At 38.7% G+C, this 19,249-nt stretch overlaps 1 protein-coding gene across 1 annotated transcript; it reads right to left on the reverse strand.

Annotated features, from left to right (window-relative positions):
- Positions 1-17,709: 17,709 nt before the first annotated feature.
- On the reverse strand, positions 17,710-18,444 carry LOC120072039. Its single transcript, XM_039024459.1, has one exon. It carries the CDS (start codon positions 18,442-18,444, stop codon positions 17,710-17,712), a length of 735 nt encoding a protein of 244 aa, XP_038880387.1.
- Positions 18,445-19,249: the final 805 nt, after the last annotated feature.

The raw sequence follows: 19,249 nt of genomic DNA on the forward strand, positions 1-19,249 counted from the left end.
CTCCGGCCATGTGGTCCCCACTTGATGGTTATGGTAATTCTGCAGATGGAGGGATATTATTCCTTCTGTTATGCAATCAGACCATCAATTCTCCACAACTGTTAACTGTACATGTGTCTCAATCCTCTGCTTTCGTGTTGTTCGTTTGCATCTTTTGATCATAGGTTCGTATACGGTATTTTTTTTTTATTACCGCATGCGATCGTAGCATAGCTCTGGACCGACTATCGTATTGCACTGTTACTTCGGTAATTGTCTCTTCAAGGTTGATCGACGGGCGCAATGTGATAGAGATGCGTTGATTAGTTTCTCATGAGCCTTAAGCGCAAGCGGTGACCTGGTCTCCTGAAAAACAGAGTAAAGTTTGGCTTGTCCTCCATCTTTTTGGCATTAGTGGGTGTAATTGCAAACATTTATAATTATTGTCTTACTCAGTTAATTTTCATACAATTGGAACATAATTACTAACTTTTGGCTGCAATATCTAGATAAGATGGCATAAATAACTTGTATTTCTACAAGTTATCTCATCCCCAAATTTAGATATATGCTTGTCCTCAAGCATATCTTCTACTAAGGCAATCATGCTCCATTCCTATCCTATATATCTACGACGATTGGTTGCTCCGAATGTTACACTTAGGCACATTCCTTGACATCGCGCTTTCCTTCTATCCTTGCTAATTCTTAGCAAGCCCTACTTTATTCTTCTATGTAACAAAATCCTGCTCAAAGACACTTTTCTAGTTTTCAAAGTAGGATGATTATCCCTTCTTTATCAAAACAACTTGATGTAATTATATGCTGTGAGCAAAACTTTGCGTCATTTATTCACTTAGAGACAGTTGGTCATGGTTACACTCTTCATTTTGGCTTGTCCCCACGGGTGTAATGCGAACATCCAACTACGGTAGTGTGCTAGTTCTAACTTTAACTCTTGATAATCAAAGGAGTTGTCCCTTGCCTTCTTTTTCCCTTTTTGGCTTATACTACGTTGTTCTTGGAAACGCACTTTTGTTTTCGCTTGCTCGTACGGTGTCATACGAACATCCAACTACGAGTAGGCTTCTTTCACAACTAAACTCTTATCAGGTTGGGAACAGTTTTGAAATTTTTCCTTGCGCTGACATTGGAGTTTTGCATAAAAATTTTGTTTTCGTTTTATTTTTTTTTCAAATGAAAGTAGACGCATTTTTTGAAATACTGCATACTTTTGAGTCCATCTGCTTAAGCCTTCCCCACCTCCAAATTTAAACATGAGCAAGGTCCTCATTGCGTTGTTTGGATAGACTAGACAAACACTTAGAAGAAAATTTCAAAAAGAAGGTTTGAGTAGGACTTTGAAAGATAAAAGGTAAAGTACTGCTAAACTAAGAATTAATGAAGTGTTAGTCAGAATTTACTAAGTATGGGAAATGTTTCTAAGTGTAATATATAATACATCATAGCAACGCAATGAAGATCATAAAAATACAAGAGTACAAATATAGCAAAGATTAACAAAGGAAGATAAAGAAAGAGGCATAGGCTAAGAGTAGAAGGAATTATGTACTTTGGTTGTATTGACTATTAACAAATTATGCAAATATATTACAAATGATCGCAATACAAAATTTTCTCATCCTGTTACAAGAGTCAAAGGATTTGGTGAAGTTACAATTTAAATCAGAAGGGTGCATGATTCACAATTCATGTCATGCTGCCAATAAACGCAAATACATTTCTTTTCTTTTTTTTTTTTTTTGCTGAGGACGGGCACACGCATCCATCCCCGCAGCACATCCCTTAACTAAATACATTTATGGAGGATACCTCAACATAGTGTATTACAATTAAGACTGAGCAAAGGCTGCATATGTGTGAAACACACCCCTCACCGCAATGTATTTAGGTGTATTAGATGCATACCTCCTCTTCTTTCTACTTATTACACCCATCCTCTCGTTAGATACCAGTTTCAATTCTTTATAGAAGTGTGTACAGTATGTAAATTACAGTAAAATAAAGGAAAGCAGTAAGATGCGATAAAACATGAAAATACAATAAACCTAAACTAGATGTTACAAGATACAGGATTTATGTGCAAGATACTAGGATTAAGGCTGGCTGTGAAGGTTGTGCAAAGATGTGGAATGCGACAACAAGTCTTGTGAACAGATTAGAAAGAGAAAGATATGTATTACAAACAACACAAGTTCTTAATCGAATTGAAGGTACAAATACTGTTCCGCTCTTCTCTTGACGTACACTTTTCAGTGATCGGCCATGTTTCCCACATGTCTGTGGTGAAACAAAGTCTAACGTAATGAACGCAAGGTTTTTTCCATGTCTAGAAGTACTACTTTCTTTAGTTAACGCACTTCTGACCTTCTCTCGATAGATCAGAATGACATCTTCACTTCTGCTCTCACAGGTGAAGATGCGTCTAGCATGCTTTAGCTAACCGTATTTGATAACTTTAATACATATTAAGTTCTTGGTATTGCTCATTAAAAGATTAAGAAAACATCATGGAGAAAGTGACTAATGGGTGAATGGAAATAGACAGAGAATGGTAAATGAAATCTATCGAAACATTTAATATTTCTATTAAGTGTTTGATACATGATATGTGAATGTAGAGATAGAGAAAACATGGAATACAGTGAAAGAGAGATAGAACAGATAAAATCAGGTGCCAATGTCTTGGCATAGATTCAATGGAGATCTGCTTGCCGGATAGGATGGTTTTGATGGCAAGAAGAGCTTCCCTCTCAGCCTTGCTCCACCGGTAGCAGGGGTCTCTACACAGAGCTTCGATCGGGTATACAGCTGGTCGGATCTGAGATTTACCTCTCGGCCTTATCTCTTTCTCTTCCTGGATTTCTTCTTTTCAGCACTCAGCTCAGCCTTTTTCTCTCTTAAATCTTACAGCAGTTAGTCCAATATGAAATAGCATAATTTTTCCTGAATTCACTGGGGTATTTATAGAAGCAGATCCTTTGACTTCGACCATGTGGTCCCCACTTGATGGTTATGGTAAGTCCGCAAATGGAGGGATATTATTCCTTCTGTTATGCAATCAGACCATCAATTCTGCACAATCGTTAGTTGTACACGTGTCTCAATCCTCCGCTTTCATGTTGTTCGGTTGCATATTTCGATCATAGGTTCGCATGCGGTGTTTGTTTTTATTACCTCATGCGGTCGTAGCATAGCTCTAGACCGACTATCGCATTGCACTGTTACTTCGGTAATTGTCTCTTCAAGGTTGATCGACGGGCACAATATGATAGAGATGTGTTGATTAGTTTCTCATGAGCCTTGAGCGCAAGTGGTAACTTGGTCTCCTACAAAACAGAGTAAAGTTTGGCTTGTCCTCCATCTTTTTGGCGTTAGTGGGTGTAATTGCAAACATTTATAATTATTGTCATACTAAGTTAATTTTCATTCAATTGCCGCATAATTACTAACTTTTGGTTGCAATATCTAGATAAAATGGCATAAATAACTTGTATTTCTACAAGTTATCACCAATCCCTGGAAATGGTGCCAAAATATTGTAATGATAATTTTGAATGAATTGAATTGCATTGATTGTCTATCACCAACAACTTGTTAGGTTACTGACGTACGTATGCGCTTTGCGACGATGATAATATGCGATACTACGTTCTAAATGTATGCAATGATGTTGAAATGCTTCGTAGTATGCGTTCGTATAGTGTGCGTGTCACAAGTTTTCTTACGCTGGAACCAAGTATAATTCCAATGCAAGTTTCTCAGAGTGATCTGAGGTCGAACATGGAGATTGTGATAATTAATGCGATACTAATGTGGTATATGCGACCGGTTAAACATAAAGAATAATGAATTGATTTGTGAAAAGTAAAATGCAATGAAAAGTAAAATTGCGATAAAGAATAGAATGCAATGATAAAAAGAGTGCGGTAAAATAAATTGCAGTAATAAAATAAGTTGCAGTAATATAAATTGCAATGATAAAATAAATGAATAAAAAATTAATATACAAGTTGAGGACTGGTTGTGAAGTTGTGCAAAAGAATCTGATGAATGCGGTGGCAAGTCTTGTGAAATGATTCAAAAAGAGAAAGGGTTGAGGGAAAGGACGTCGCAAGTTTGTCAATCTTGTTGAGGATGCAACTAAGGTTCCACTTTCCCTTAGCTTACACCTTTCAGTGATCGGCCGCGTTCCCATATGTATATGGTGAAACAGGGATGAACGTGATGAACGCAAGGTTGTTTCCATCTCTGGAAATACTTCTTTCTTTAGTTAAAACATTATTCCAACCTTCTTTCAAGAGGCGGAATAACATCTTCACTTCTTCTCTCAAAGGTGAAGATGTCGTCGAGCATGCTTTAGATAAACTCAGCTGATTTCCTTAACAAGGATTAACTTACTCACTTAATCCCTCCCCTTTACTCTGGTGATTAGTTATACATGACGAAGAAAATGGATGATGAATGTATGGAAAGGAACAGAGAAATGACGATGAATACGATAATGATATTAAAATCTAAGGATAAGCGTTTGTTAAGATACTGAATGAAAGTTTAGAGATGAACACGGTAGATGAATAGAAAATAAGAACAAATATGGAAATAGTGTCAATGTCTTGACACAGATCCCGATCGGAGATGATTGCTTGCTGGCGTGTGGTAGAAATGGAGTGGAAACTTCCCGCTCAGGCTTGCTTTCCAGGTAGAAGTGATCTTTCACACAGAGCTTCTTCTTCGGGAATGGAAATAATTGCTTGCTTCAGAGACTTACCACTCGGTCTTGTCTCGTTTGTCTCCTGGATTTTCTCTAAATTGTCTCTTCAAACCAGCCTCCTTTCTTTGAATTTGAGGTAGCTATTTATAGACATTGGCTTCTTCTGTATTAGTGGTCCTGCTCTGAAAATCTGATAATTCCTGCCATGGCTTGGTGGAAACGTCTGCTCTGCTCCACGATTGATTTGTCAGAATCGTACAACAGAAAAGCTATACAATGTCATAAGTCCTTGCGAATGCATCACTCTTTACATCTATTATCGATTGCCACATGCAGTGTAATTATTTTGATCTTTTATCGATTGCCGCATGCGGTGGAAACGCATTGATCCTTTGAGTCCATGATCGATCGTCGCATGCGCTGCAATTGTGTTGTTCTTTTTCGTTCTTGAATGATTGCCGCATGTTATGATAATGCGTTGTTCTTTTTGCCCTCGAGCGATTATCGCATGCAGTGACCTGTTTCTTGCAAAACAAAGACTTGGACAATCCATTTTGCCATCGCAATGGGGTTGGCGGTGTGCTTACGACAATTTACAATTTTCACGTTTCTAAGCCAATTTTTATACGGTCCATGCAACTTTTCCATCTTTTTACTGCATAATCTAAACAAAATGATATAAATATCTTGTATTTCTACAAGTTATCAATAATGCTACTCTAAGGTTAATCCATTTACGAGCTAGTAGGGGAAACTTGTGGACCTATAGATCATGGGCGCCAACGATCTGAGATTAATTGGCTAAACTTTTTACACCGAATTAACCCCCATTCATTAACTAATGGGTCACTTCACTAAAGCCCGTAGTTGCACTTCCCTCACTGTATATATATTATGTCCACTCGATATAACCATGATTAGTAAGTTAACCCTTTATAGATTGTTCGTAATAATGACTGGGTCAAATGTTTGTTTTACTCCCAAGATTACCTCTTGCTTCTTAAGTACCACCGATTCTCTAATGAACAATTGGTTTTTGATCCGATCAACAAATCGAGTCCCTCTTGAGCCAATGAGAGGGTGGGGCCCCTTGTTAAGGACCTGGAGTTAGCACTAAAAGGAACAACCTCTCTACTATCCCTAAAAATAGAAAGTGAATTCCATTTTACACCCTATGTCCCTAGCTATCTACACGTTCTTAACCATGAAATGGATGTATATTAAGCCGGTTTTATTGAGCCAACCCTCACTTGTAAGACCCACACCTTACTTTTCCCTTTTTAATGATGTTTACTATTACGTTAAGCAAAATGTTGGGTTAAGTATCTAAGTTAGCTTGGATTTGTACATTCCAAAGTAAAAGATGAGGTTGAAACTGGAGAAAGTGGTTAAGTAAGAAAGCTTAGCTCTCGTTCACATCATCCTGGCTTGGCAAGGAAAATTTTGGCTAAGTGTTGATCGTACTTAAAGATGCTTGAACATTGAGTAAGTGCCATGCGAGCATCGAGTATAAGTAAGTGAGGAAAGAGGCGAGTGTCGAGGGTGAGCAAGGAAGGCTCGTGTGTTGAGTAAGGGTGCGTGTCAAGCGAGTCTCCAGTTTTGAGTTCCCCATTGAGTAGCGAGTCCTCCCATCGAGTATTTGACAGAGAGTCCTGGAATTGTTTGTCAAGTAAGGACATCTTCCCATCAAGTTTCCCCAGTAAGTAACGAGTTGCTTGAAACATTCAGATTTAAACGCTTAGTTTCAGACTTCTTTTTTAGTTGTCTGGACAGATGGCTTAGTCTTAACCCTTGATCTCCATTAATGGGTGAGAAGACTTAAGGAGATTTTAGGTGAAGGGCTGGACATTACAATAAAAAGGAAGAGGACTTCAAAGGCTCATTTTGGACGTCCTACTTGACGAAGAAAACTAGATCTAGACCGAACTGCTTCGATTTTCGATCTGAAACTTTAAGGTATTCTTGTAGACACCTTTCTAAGTAAGTTTGTAGAAAGAATCTTGGCAAGAAAAGGTCTATGGTTCGAGTTATATATTCTGGGAAGTAACCCTAGAATCTTTACTAAAGCAGGAAGTTGTGGTTAGGGCTGTCGGGAGAGACTCGAGGGCTCATGTTAAACCACGAGAAGTTTCATGCTGAAACTTGGAGGTAACATTGGTAACGAAATTCTGAACATGTTTAGAGAAGGAACTTTCATGGAATGGGTTCTAGTTTTCAAGTTATTTACATTAGAAATTGAATCTGGAAAATATTGGACGTTTAGGCAATCCATTGCCAAGTATAAGCTTAGTTAAAAGAGTGGTCTCAAAAGAGAGGCCAAGTAGCAACTAAATTCTTATTCTTTTATGTGGTAGGAACTACATCCATTGGAGAGGCCAACAAAGTTTAGGAAGAACCAAGCCCAAGGATTTATGAGTGACTAAATGTTTTCAAATATGTCTACAAAAGGGGCATGTGATTCAAATGAATTTCATGCTAATGTTCATGTTTTCCAAGCAACTAAAGTTATATTTGTATTTTAAATGAGTTTTATTAATCCTAGCGTATGTTAAGAATGCATGAAAAGAAATGCAACTACATGTCATTAATTGTGAAGCATGCATGTGACTGATAATGATGCTAGAATTCCCCATGGAGGTTATGTTTCTAATGTACTAGGTACCGAAGGTATAGAAGATATCCAAGGAAGTACCTAAGGTGTTGACAGTACTTAGTATACTCCACGTGCACGTAAGTAGTTCTTTATGAGATATCGAAGTATGGGTCTCCTGGCCTTGAATGGACATTTGAAGCTTGAGCTATGAATGCTCGTTCTCAACTAGGAATTTCCAGCATGATTGATTATAACGCTATGATTAATGTATGATACTATGCAAGTTGCTTGAGGGTATTTTTCCAGCATGTTATTTATTTTATATTAAAGCATATGAAAGGTTTGAGAATAAATGTATTTCTATATGTCAATCACTGGGCAATCAGATCACATTTTTCAAATGTTTTCCCTTTTTCAGGTAGTGGTCAGTTCCCTCGCGGTTGAATCCCCTGCTGCTTGCCAGACCTTATAGAGAAGCTTAGGTTAAACTTGTTTTGATGAACACCCTTTTGGAAAGGAGTCGGGGACTTGTGAAACTTATTACGTTTTGGGACACATGTTATTTTGGTCATTTTATATTGGTTGGACATATGCTTGTTTGTATTGGATTTATGATTAAGACTTGCACTATTTAATTGCATGGATGCATGTGTACTAGAAATTTACCGAACTATCTCAGTATGCTCTTCCCATTATAGCAGAAGAGAAGAACTGATGTAGGAGATTCGAGAATGGTTTGAGAAAGGAGATTAGGACTCTAATGACTTCTACCACCAACTGACTAGATTTTAACCAGCTAGTTGAGACCGCTATCCAGGTGGAGCAGAGTTTGGCAGAGGATGAGCAAGCGCAGAAGGACCAAGCGGTGTCTGTGGGGCCTAGGAATAGGGGCTTTCAACCCCTAGCTTCAGGCCAGTCGGGTATGAGTAGGTCCAGGAGCATGGATTGGTAGAGTTCTAAGAGGAGGAGACCTTAATCCTTGGCTAGCACGACTAGTCAACCTAGTGGATCACGTTCAGGCGAGTCAGTCGCCAGTACAGACCGAAAACCCTTATGTCAGAGCTGTGGCAAGAAACATTTCGAGGCATGCTACAGTTGAAGTGAAGTTTTCTTTCAGTACGGGCAAATAGGTCATTTTAAGAGAGAGTGCCCCCAATTAGTTCGAGGGGTCTAATCAGTACAATAGGTGACCTCCCAGATAATGAACCAGTTGAGGAGTGCTGGAAATAGAGGAGAGGGAACAAGTGGTACAAAGCTGAAGGGCGTGGCAGAACAACCCCAGCAGTAGAGGCGTATGTACACATTACCCACCAAGAAGCCGTGAAAGCCCCAAATGTAGTGACTGGTAATGTGACCTTATGTAATCAGTCTACTTATGTTTTAATTGATCCTGGTGCCACACATTCCTTTGTGTCTAGCATGTTTACATTGCATTTAGATAGGTTGCCTAAAGGTATGTCAGAGAACTTGTTCATCTCTACTCCTATGGGAGATGTAGTAGTAGTAAGTGATTGGTATAAAAGTTTGACATGTTGATCGAAGGGCAGGATTTCTGTGTCGATCTAATTCACTTAGACTTTCTAGAGTTTGACGCAATTCTAGGAATGCACTTCCATGGTAAGTACCATGCTATTGTTGATTGCTATAAAAGGGAAGTGGCCTTCAGGAGACCTGGGAAGCAGGAAGTAGTTCTTGTGGGATGTAAGGGGCTAACTTCAGATAGCCTTATCTCAGCAGTAAAGGCCAGAAAATTGATGGGAAAAGGATGTGCAACCTATCTGGGTCATGTAGTGGTCTCGCCGGATGAAAAGTTGAAACCTAAAGACGTACCTGTAGTTAGGGAATTTATGGATGTTTTTCCCGAAGAGTTGTCAGGCTTGCCACCTGATAGGGAAGTAGAATTCACCATTCACTTAATTCCGAGCATGGCCCCTATATCGCAAGCTTCGTATAGGATGGCGTCGGAAAAATTGAAGGAACTGAAGGTGCAGTTATAGGAATTAGTTGATAAGGGTTACGTTAGACCCAGTGTGTCACCTTGGGGAGCCCCAGTTCTATTTGTAAAGAAGAAGGATGGGTCCTTTAGACTGTGTATTGATTATAGGCAGTTAAATAAGGTAACAATAAGGAACAAGTATTTGTTACCACGTATTGATGATCTTTTTTATTAGTTAAAGGGAGCTACTGTAATGACCCGACCCCCTAGGACTTAAGTTAGGCCGTTACTAAAATACATGCATGCAGGGAACTTAAAACAACACTCTTTTATGATGAAATAAATGCTAAATAGATAAGGGGAGTTCAAAAGTCCTTTATTAAATGTAAATATTAAAAAAATTAATAGGGTACCCATAAATCATAAAGGTTAATAAATAAGTATGAAAAACAATTCTTAATAATAAGTTTCAAACATCAAAACTGAAAATTTAGCAAAAACATGAAGGAAATCTAAGTCTTATGAGCAGAAGCATAAAAAAACTGGTCCCAGTGGCTCGATCACAGATTTCGTTTGTCATTCGNCACATTTTGGATCATTTGAAGTATGACCGGCTTGATCTCGAATCTTGCATTCTCCTCCACCGTAGGTCTTGCAATTCCGGGCGAGAAGTCATATAAATTGGGCGCCGCATAGTTCCTCATTGGGATATTGCGGTCGGCAGTAAGAAAAACTGGATCTTGCACTAGCCAGTTTACCCCTTGATTCCCCTCGGACCTATCCTTGTTGTTAGCCATGTTCCTTCTTCGCCTTATACGGTTCTCGCGTACTTGTGCACAAAAAATACACTCGATCTTTGGGTCGGCTTCGAATTCTGGTTCAGTCTCAGTACTCATACACCGTCAGCCTGTTCTCCATGTTAAACAGACAGTACAATAGAGATCTGTCCTGCAAAATACCACAAACATAATCAACAATAAACGTTGCCAATTGTAACGTGATTTATATGTATGATATTCAATGCTCATGATGATGCGATACTACTACTATTTATGTGTTAATAAGAGATGCTCAAGTAGTATGCCCTGCGTTGTCACAAGTTTCCTTACGATGGAACCAAGTGTAATTCCACCGCAAGTTTCTTGGTGTGATCCGAGGTCGAACATGGGGAAGTGGTGCCGGTTATTGCGGTATGTTCATGGTATATGCGACTGGGTTTTTTAATTCTTTATAGAAGTGTGTACAGTATGTAAATTACAGTAAAATAAAGGAAAGCATTAAGATGCGATAAAACATGAAAATACAATAAACCTAAACTCGATGTTATAAGATATAGGGTTTATGTGTAACATACTAGGATTAAGGCTAGCTGTGAAGGTTGTGCAAAGACGTGGAATGCGACGACAAGTCTTGTGAACAGATTAGAAAGAGAAAGATAAGTATTACAAACAAGGCAAGTTCTTAATCGAATTGAAGGTACAAATACTGTTCCGCTCTTCTCTTGGCGTACACCTTTCAGTGATCTGCCATGTTTCCCACATGTCTGTGGTGAAACAGAGTCTAACGTAATGAATGCAAGGTTGCTTCCATGTCTGGAAGTACTACTTGCAAGTTAATGCACTCTTCTGACCTTCTTTCGATAGATCAGAATGACATCTTCACTTATGCTCTCACAGGTGAAGATGCCGTCTAGCATGCTTTAGCTAAAAGTATTTGATAACTTTAATACATATTAAGTTCTTGGTGATTCATATTGCTCATCAAGAGATTAAGAAAACATCATGGAGAAAGTGACTAATGGGTGAATGGAAATAGACAGAGAATGGTAAATGAAATCTATCGAAATATTTAATATTTCTACTAAGTGTTTGATACATGATGTATGAATGTAGAGATAAAGAAAACATGGAATACAGTGAAAGAGAGATAGAACAGATACAATCAAGTGCCAATGTCTTGGCATAGATTCAATGGATATCTGCTTGCCGGATATGATGGTTTTAATGGCAGGAAGAGCTTCCCTCGCAGGCTTACTCCATCGGTAGCAGAGGTCTCTGCATAAAGCTTTGATCGGGTATACAGCTAGTCGGATATGAGATTTACCTCTCAGCTTTATCTCTTTCTCTTCCCGGATTTCTTCTTTTCAGCACTCAACTCAGCCTTTTTCTCTCTAAAATCTTACAGCACTTAGCCCAGTATCAAATAGCATAATTTTCTCTAAATTCGCTGGGTATTTATAGGAGCAGATCCTTTGACTCCGGCCATGTGGTCCCCACTTGATGGTTATGGTAATTCTGCAGATGGAGGGATATTATTCCTTCTGTTATGCAATCAGACCATCAATTCTCCACAACCGTTAACTGTACACATGTCCCAATCCTCTGCTTTCGTGTTGTTCGTTTGCATCTTTTGATCATAGGTTCGCATACGGTATTTTTTTTATTACCGCATGCGGTCGTAGCATAGCTTTGGACCGACTATCGCATTGCACTGTTACTTCGGTAATTGTCTCTCAAGGTTGATCGACGGGCGCAATGTGATAGAGATGCGTTGATTAGTTTCTCATGAGCCTTAAGCGCAAGCGGTGACCTGGTCTTCTGAAAAACAGAGTAAAGTTTGGCTTGTCCTCCATCTTTTTGGCATTAGTGGATGTAATTGCAAACATTTATAATTATTGTCTTACTCAGTTAATTTTCATACAATTGGAACATAATTACTAACTTTTGGCTGCAATATCTAGATAAGATGGCATAAATAACTTGTATTTCTACAAGTTATCTCATCCCTAAATTTAGATATATGCTTGTCCTCAAGCATATCTTCTACTAAGGCAATCATGCTCCATTCCTATCCTATATATCTACGACGATTGGTTGCTCCAATGTTACACTTAGGCACATTCCTTGACATCGCGCTTTCCTTCTATCCTTGCTAATTCTTAGCAAGCCCTACTTTATTCTTCTATGTAACAAAATCCTGCTCAAAGACACTTTTCTAGTTTTCAAAGTAGGATGATTATCCCTTCTTTATCAAAACAACTTGATGTAATTATATGCTGTGAGCAAAACTTTGCGTCATTTATTCACTTAGAGACAGTTGGTCATGGTTACACTCTTCATTTTGGCTTGTCCCCACGGGTGTCATGCGAACATCCAACTACGGTAGTGTGCTAGTTCTAACTTTAACTCTTGATAATCAAAGGAGTTGTCCCTTGCCTTCTTTTTCCCTTTTTGGCTTATACTACGTTGTTCTTGGAAACGCACTTTTGTTTTCGCTTGCTCGTACGGTGTCATACGAACATCCAACTACGAGTAGGCTTCTTTCACAACTAAACTCTTATCAGGTTGGGAACAGTTTTGAAATTTTTCCTTGCGCTGACATTGGAGTTTTGCATAAAAATTTTGTTTTCGTTTTATTTTTTTTTCAAATGAAAGTAGACGCATTTTTTGAAATACTGCATACTTCTTAGTCCATCTGCTTAGACCTCCCCACCCCAAATTAAAGATGAGCAAGGTCCTCATTGCATTGTTGGATAGACTAGACAAACACTTTAGAAGAAAATTTCAAAAAGAAGGTTTGAGTAGGACTTTGAAAGATAAAAGTAAAAGTACTGCTAAACTAAGAAATTAATAAGGTTAGTCAGAATTTACTAAGTATGGGAAATGTTTCTAAGTGTATATATAATAACATCATAGCACGAATGAAGATTTCATAAAAATAACAAGAGTACAAATATGCAAAGATTAACAAGGAAATAAAGAAAGAGGCATAGGCTAAGGTAGAAGGAATTATGTACTTTGGTTGTATTGACTAATTAACAAAGTATGCCAAATATAGTAACAAATGATCGCAATTACAAATTTTCTCATGCCTGTTACAAGAGTCAAAGGAATTGTGAAGTTACAAATTTTAAATCAGAAGGGATAGCATGATTTCATTAATTCATGTCATGCTGCCAATTAAACGCAGATACATTTCTTTTTTCTTTTTTTTTTTTTTTTTTGCGCAGACGGGCACACGCATCCATCCCCGCAGCACATCCCTTAACTAAATACATTTCTGGAGGATACCTCAACATAGTGTATTACAATTAAGACTGAGCAAAGGATGCATGTGTGCGAAACACACCCCTCACCGCAATGTATTTAGGTGTATTAGATGCATACCTCCTCTTCTTTCTACTTACTACACCCATCCTCTTGTTAGATACCAGTTTATTTTCCTCTCTTCCTAACGCAAGTTAAAAAGGTCTTGTGGTGATTTATCGAACCTTCACAAAGTCATGCATCCATGCTACTACATTTAACGTATGTAAATATATGAAACTTCTAGAACATTAAGGCCTAATCCTATTAAACATTGATCATAAAATGAAACAAATGGTAAAAGAAAGCTATAAAGAAAGCAAATAAACATAGATGGGAAAGCCGACTAAAAGAAGTTCTTAGGGTTACTGTGATCGCTTTCCCTACAAGCATATTAAACCTGCTTGCCCAAATCAATGGTGTCCATGCGCCGATCGAAGTCACCCTCATAGTAGGGTTTGATCCGCTGACCATTGACTTTGAATGCGCTGCTCCCATCCAAAGTTGTTAATTCCATTATGCCATGAGGAAAGATGGTCTTGATCTGGAATGGCCCGAACCATCGAGATTTTAGCTTCCCAGGGAACAGTCATAGATGTGCGTTGAATAGTAGTACCTGCTGGCCTTCGGTGAATGTTCAGTCATTTATGCGTTCGTCATGTCATTTCTTGGTTTTCTCCTTATATATCTTGGCATTCTCATAGGCATCCCTTCGCTATTCGATCAACTGATTCAATTGTAACTTCCGAACTTTCCCCACACTAGCTAAATCGAGCTTCAGCTTCTTACATGCCCACATTGCCTCGTGTTCTAGTTCAAATGGCAGATGACAAGCTTTTCCAAAGACCAAGGCGTATGGAGACATGCCAATTGGTGTTTTGTAGGCAGTCTGGTAAGCCCATAGTGCTTCGTCAAGCTTGGTTGACCAATCCCTCCTAGTATTATTAACTACCTTCTCCAAGATAGTTTTGATCTCTCTGTTAGAAATCTCTACCTGCCCATTAGTCTGTGGGTGGTAAGCAGTTGCACTCGATGGCTGACGTTGAATTTAGTCAACAGGTTAGTAATTATGCGGTTGATGAAATGAGAGCCCTCATCGCTGATTAAGGCACGTGGCGTTCCATAGCACGCAAAAATGTTCTTTTTCAAAAACTTCGNCTCTTACCTGAAACAACAACATGAAAAAGAATGAGTATAAAATACTCAGTAAGTAACCCCACTACTGGGGTCAGGCTAGGCATCTATGTCCTCTAGATACCCACCTCTGGTGAAACATATAAACTGCTCTAGTACTCATGAGACACATATGCACATGAAACAAGAAGAAGACTGAGTCCTATCCTACTGTAGTTAAGTATGCTCACTACCTCTGGTGAATCGCGAAGGAGACACAAACTGGTGAATCCCGAAGGAAACACAAAATCTAATGGGCATCTAACTAATCAGTAAGGACATTTGCACAGTCTCAACATCATAATCATCACTGTACGAATCTATGGCATACATGCAAACCTCAACATCATGGCTCTACAACATACATATATACCTCAACATCATGGTTCTACAACATACATGTATACCTCAACATCATCAGATCAAATACAACCATATGGAAGCACATACCATCTCATACTAGCATTCAAGTGTCTATGTGCATAAATAAATAATTCAGATCTTGTACCAGAACATACTTTGATCATATTATACTATTAGTCTATCATGCTAACATTCTGTCATATCGTACATTTATCATGCTAGCATACATCTAATGTCTGGCCCATGGGAAGTTCCAATAGTAAGATTACTTACCTTGATATTAGGTCGAACCAAAATGCAATTGAATCTTTGTGAAATTCTTGAATCCTTAATCAAGCCTAAACATAAAGCAATCTTTAAAATTAATAGTTAAGGTCAAATTCCAAACACCCAAATATTACAAAATATTTCCAGATAACCTTTCCTAAGGTGTGGTCCAATTCGAATTCACCTTCCAAACCTCCAATTTTAAGCCCAAATAATTAGCAAACCAAACTCTTCTTCATCTTGAATGAAATTCTTGAATCAATCCCCTAATCATAATTTGAAATTAGGCTTACATGATTAAAGCTTGAATCAAATACTTACTTCATTACTAATATCTCAAATAAATTAGCCATATGTAGCTTCGTCAAAAAAATTACTTCCAAATGACTTTACCAAAATTTCTGAAAAACCAAAATTAATCCACAATAGGGTAATCAAAGCATAAAACTTACCAAAAATCGCTAAAACAAACTCCAACTTCACTGAACAACACCTCAATACCTTCACAAACTTGAATCCAAAGTTGAAACACAATGGGTATCAACCAATTGATGTCAAAAGTAAATGAGTATTCAAGAATCAACCGAAAACAAACCCAAACGGTAGAAATCTTACCCAAATCGATAGATTCAGTGATGACAAAAGCGAACAATGCTTGAGTAGTGGTGGACGGAGGTAGTGAAGAAGAAACTGACGCAGTGGCTTTGGGCGGCGTCGGACGGGCTCACGAATGTGAGGAAGAAAAGGGGGTGGGCTTTGAGTTTTTATAAAAAAAACAATAATAATAATAATAATAATAATAATAAAACAAAAAAGGAATTAAATATAATTCCTTTCTGTTTTATACTATTAAATTCCTTTCCATTTCAAAAGAAAATTAATTTCTNGACAGAGTTCTAAAATGCTCTTGGCTTTGTGCTCAGGGAAACATCGACGTATTATATGATCAGGTCCTTGTCGATATAGGAATGGATCGTCCCAGAAATAAAATTTTGCGTCATGTCTTAGCTTCTTCTTCTGCTGGTAGGTATAATCATCCGAGAGATGACCACAAACTATAAAGTTTACTATGTTCGCATACTAGGGAACATTAATGCCTACTACCATCAACAGCTCATCGGGGAATCTTTCCTCAATATCTTTTTCTGTCCCTTGAACCTCGTAATTTTCCTTGACAAATGATCGACGACTTGGTTCTTGGTGCCCTTCCTATCTTTAATTTCTAGGTCAAACTCTTGCAGGAGCAACACCCACCGTATCAATCTTGGTTTTGCATCCTTCTTTGTCATTAGATACTTAATCCCAGAGTGATCTATATACATCACCACATTTGTTCCGATCAGGTACTGTCGAAACTTCTCCAGTGCAAATACAACAATAAGAATTTCTTTCTCTGTGGTCGTATAGTTCTCCTGTGCGTCGTTCAGTGCTTTACTTGCATAATAAATGAGATGCAAAACCTTTTCCTGGCGTTGACTCAAAACTGTGCCCACAGCATATCCGCTAGCGTCACACATTAATGCAAAGGGTTGCATCCAATCTGGCACAACCAAAATCGGAGCGGAGATAAGTGCATCTTTTAATTTGTTAAATGTTTTATTGCAGGCATCATCAAAATTTTACTTGCGGTCAACTTCAAGAAGTGCACTAAGAAGTCTTGCGATCTGAGAGAAATTACGAATAAATGTTCTATAAAATACTGCGAGACCTAGAAAGTTCCTTAGTGTCTTTACATTCACTGGTGGGGGTAATTTGGAAATTGCGTCGATTTTTGCTTGATCAACTTCTAATCCTACCTTGGAGATTTTGCGACCCAGAACTATTCCTTCCTCCACCATAAAGTGGCATTTTTCCCCAATTCAGGTACAAGATTTGTTTCTACGCATCTTTTCAAGACTTTTTCAAGGTTGGTCAAACAGGAGTCATAGTTACTGCCAAAAACTGAGAAATCATCCATGAAAACTTCGACTGACTCCTCCAAGTAATCCGAAAATATTGCCATCATGCATCGTTGAAAAGTGCCTGGTGCATTACAGAGTCTAAATGGCATGCATTGGAATGCGAACGTACCAAGTGGGCACGTGAAGGTTGTCTTGTCCTGATCCTCCAGTGCAATTACTATTTGGTTATACCCTGAATAACCATCAAGAAAGTAGAAAAATTCGTTCCCCGCAAGTCTGTCCAACATTTGGTCAATGAATGGGAGTGGAAAGTGGTCCTTTTTAGTGGCTAAATTTAGCTTGCGATAGTGCATGCAGATTCTCCACCCCGTAGCTATCCTTATGGGAACCAATTCATTCTTGTCACTGGTGATGACTGTCATCCCCCCTTTCTTTGGAACACACTGCACTGGGCTTACCCAGCTACTATCGGATATTGGGTAGATGACACTAGCGTCCAGCCACTTCACTATTTCTTTCTTTACAACCTCCTTCATGGCAGGGTTTAAGCGATGTTGCCTTTCAACTGATCCATTCTTTCCTTCCTCCAGACGAATCTTGTGCATGCAATATGAAGGACTGATTCCTTGAATATCTGCCAAGGTCCATCCTAAGACTTTTGCATTGTTTCTTAGGATCTATATGAGAGCATCTTCTTTCTCCTTACTTAGTGATGCAGAGATGATAACTGGTAACGTATCATTACTTCCTAAGTAAGCATACTTTAAGTGCACTGGCAACAACTTTAACTCTAACACAGGAGGCTCTTCTAAGGATGGCTTAATACGTTGCGAGGTCCGTTCAGATAACTTGAGTGATTCGAAATTAGATTCAACATGAATTACGGCACAATCTTCCTCCACTAATGCGCTGTCTTCAAAATCTTCCTCCTCCATTTCTTTTAGGGTTTCGTGCAGCTGTTCTCCCTGCAGTTCCTCGATGTATTGACAGTTTTCTAAATCTCCTGGATATTTCAACGCATTGAGTACGTTGAACTTTACCTCTTGATCATCAACCCGGATGGTTAATTCTCCCTTCTGTACATCGATCAATGATCGCCCTGTGGCGAGAAATGGGCATCCCAGAATGATAGGGATTTCTCTATCTGCCTCATAATCTAATATAATGAAATCTACGAGGAAGATAAACTCATCTACCTGTAGGAGAACATCTTCTATCTTGCCCTCTGGAAGCTTTATTGATCTATCGGCTAACTGTAATGTAATCATGGTTGGTCTAGCTTCACCGATGTCTAGCTTCTTAAAGATTGACAAGGGCATCAAATTTATGCTCGCCCCCAAATCACACAATGCGTTCCCGACCATCTTCCCTCCTATGGTGCAGGGTAATGTAAAAGTCCCAGGATCCTTCATTTTAGCAGGGAGATTATTTTGAAACAAAGCGCTANTTACACTTGAAGTCCAAAATTCCAAAAATGCCCTCCAACTAATAACAATTACTGAAATTCCAAATAATAAAGTTACTGAAATTACATTATTACTAAAAAATGTGCAGGGTGTTATATTCTTCCCTCCTCAAAGAACTTTTGTCCTCGAAAGTTCATTCTTGAAAAAGAAACTCTAGGGGTGTTACAGCTACAGTATTTTGGAAGGTAGATATGAGATCAGGGTACCATCAGTTGAGGGTGAAGGAGACGGATGTCGCTAAGACTGCATTTAGGACTCAGTATGGCCACTTTGAGTTCCTGGTGATGCCTTTTGGCTTAACGAATGCCCCAACTGTGTTCATAGATTTGATTAACAGGATTTTTCACCCTTATCTCGACTAGTTCGTCATAGTCTTCATTGATGACATCTTGGTATACTTAGGTAACAAGGAGGAGCATGATGACCATCGGAGAATAGTATTGCAAACATTGTGAGAGAAGCAGTTATACACCAAGTTTAGCAAATGTGACTTCTGGCTAGATCAGGTAGCATTTTTAGGACATGTATTTTCTACGGCAAGGGTTAGTGTGGACCCCCGAAAGATGAAAGTCATAGCAAATTGGGAAAGACCAACCAATGTGTTCGGGGTACATAGCTTCTTAGGCCTGGTAGGTTACTATAGGGGCTTCGTGGAAGGTTTCTCGAAGATAGCCCTCCCACTGACAAGTCTGACCAAGAAGGACATAAAATTTGATTGGACTTCGGATTGTGAATGGAGTTTCCATGAGTT

This window comes from Benincasa hispida, chromosome 2 (genome assembly GCF_009727055.1).
Source record: "Benincasa hispida cultivar B227 chromosome 2, ASM972705v1, whole genome shotgun sequence".
NCBI lineage: Eukaryota > Viridiplantae > Streptophyta > Magnoliopsida > Cucurbitales > Cucurbitaceae > Benincasa > Benincasa hispida.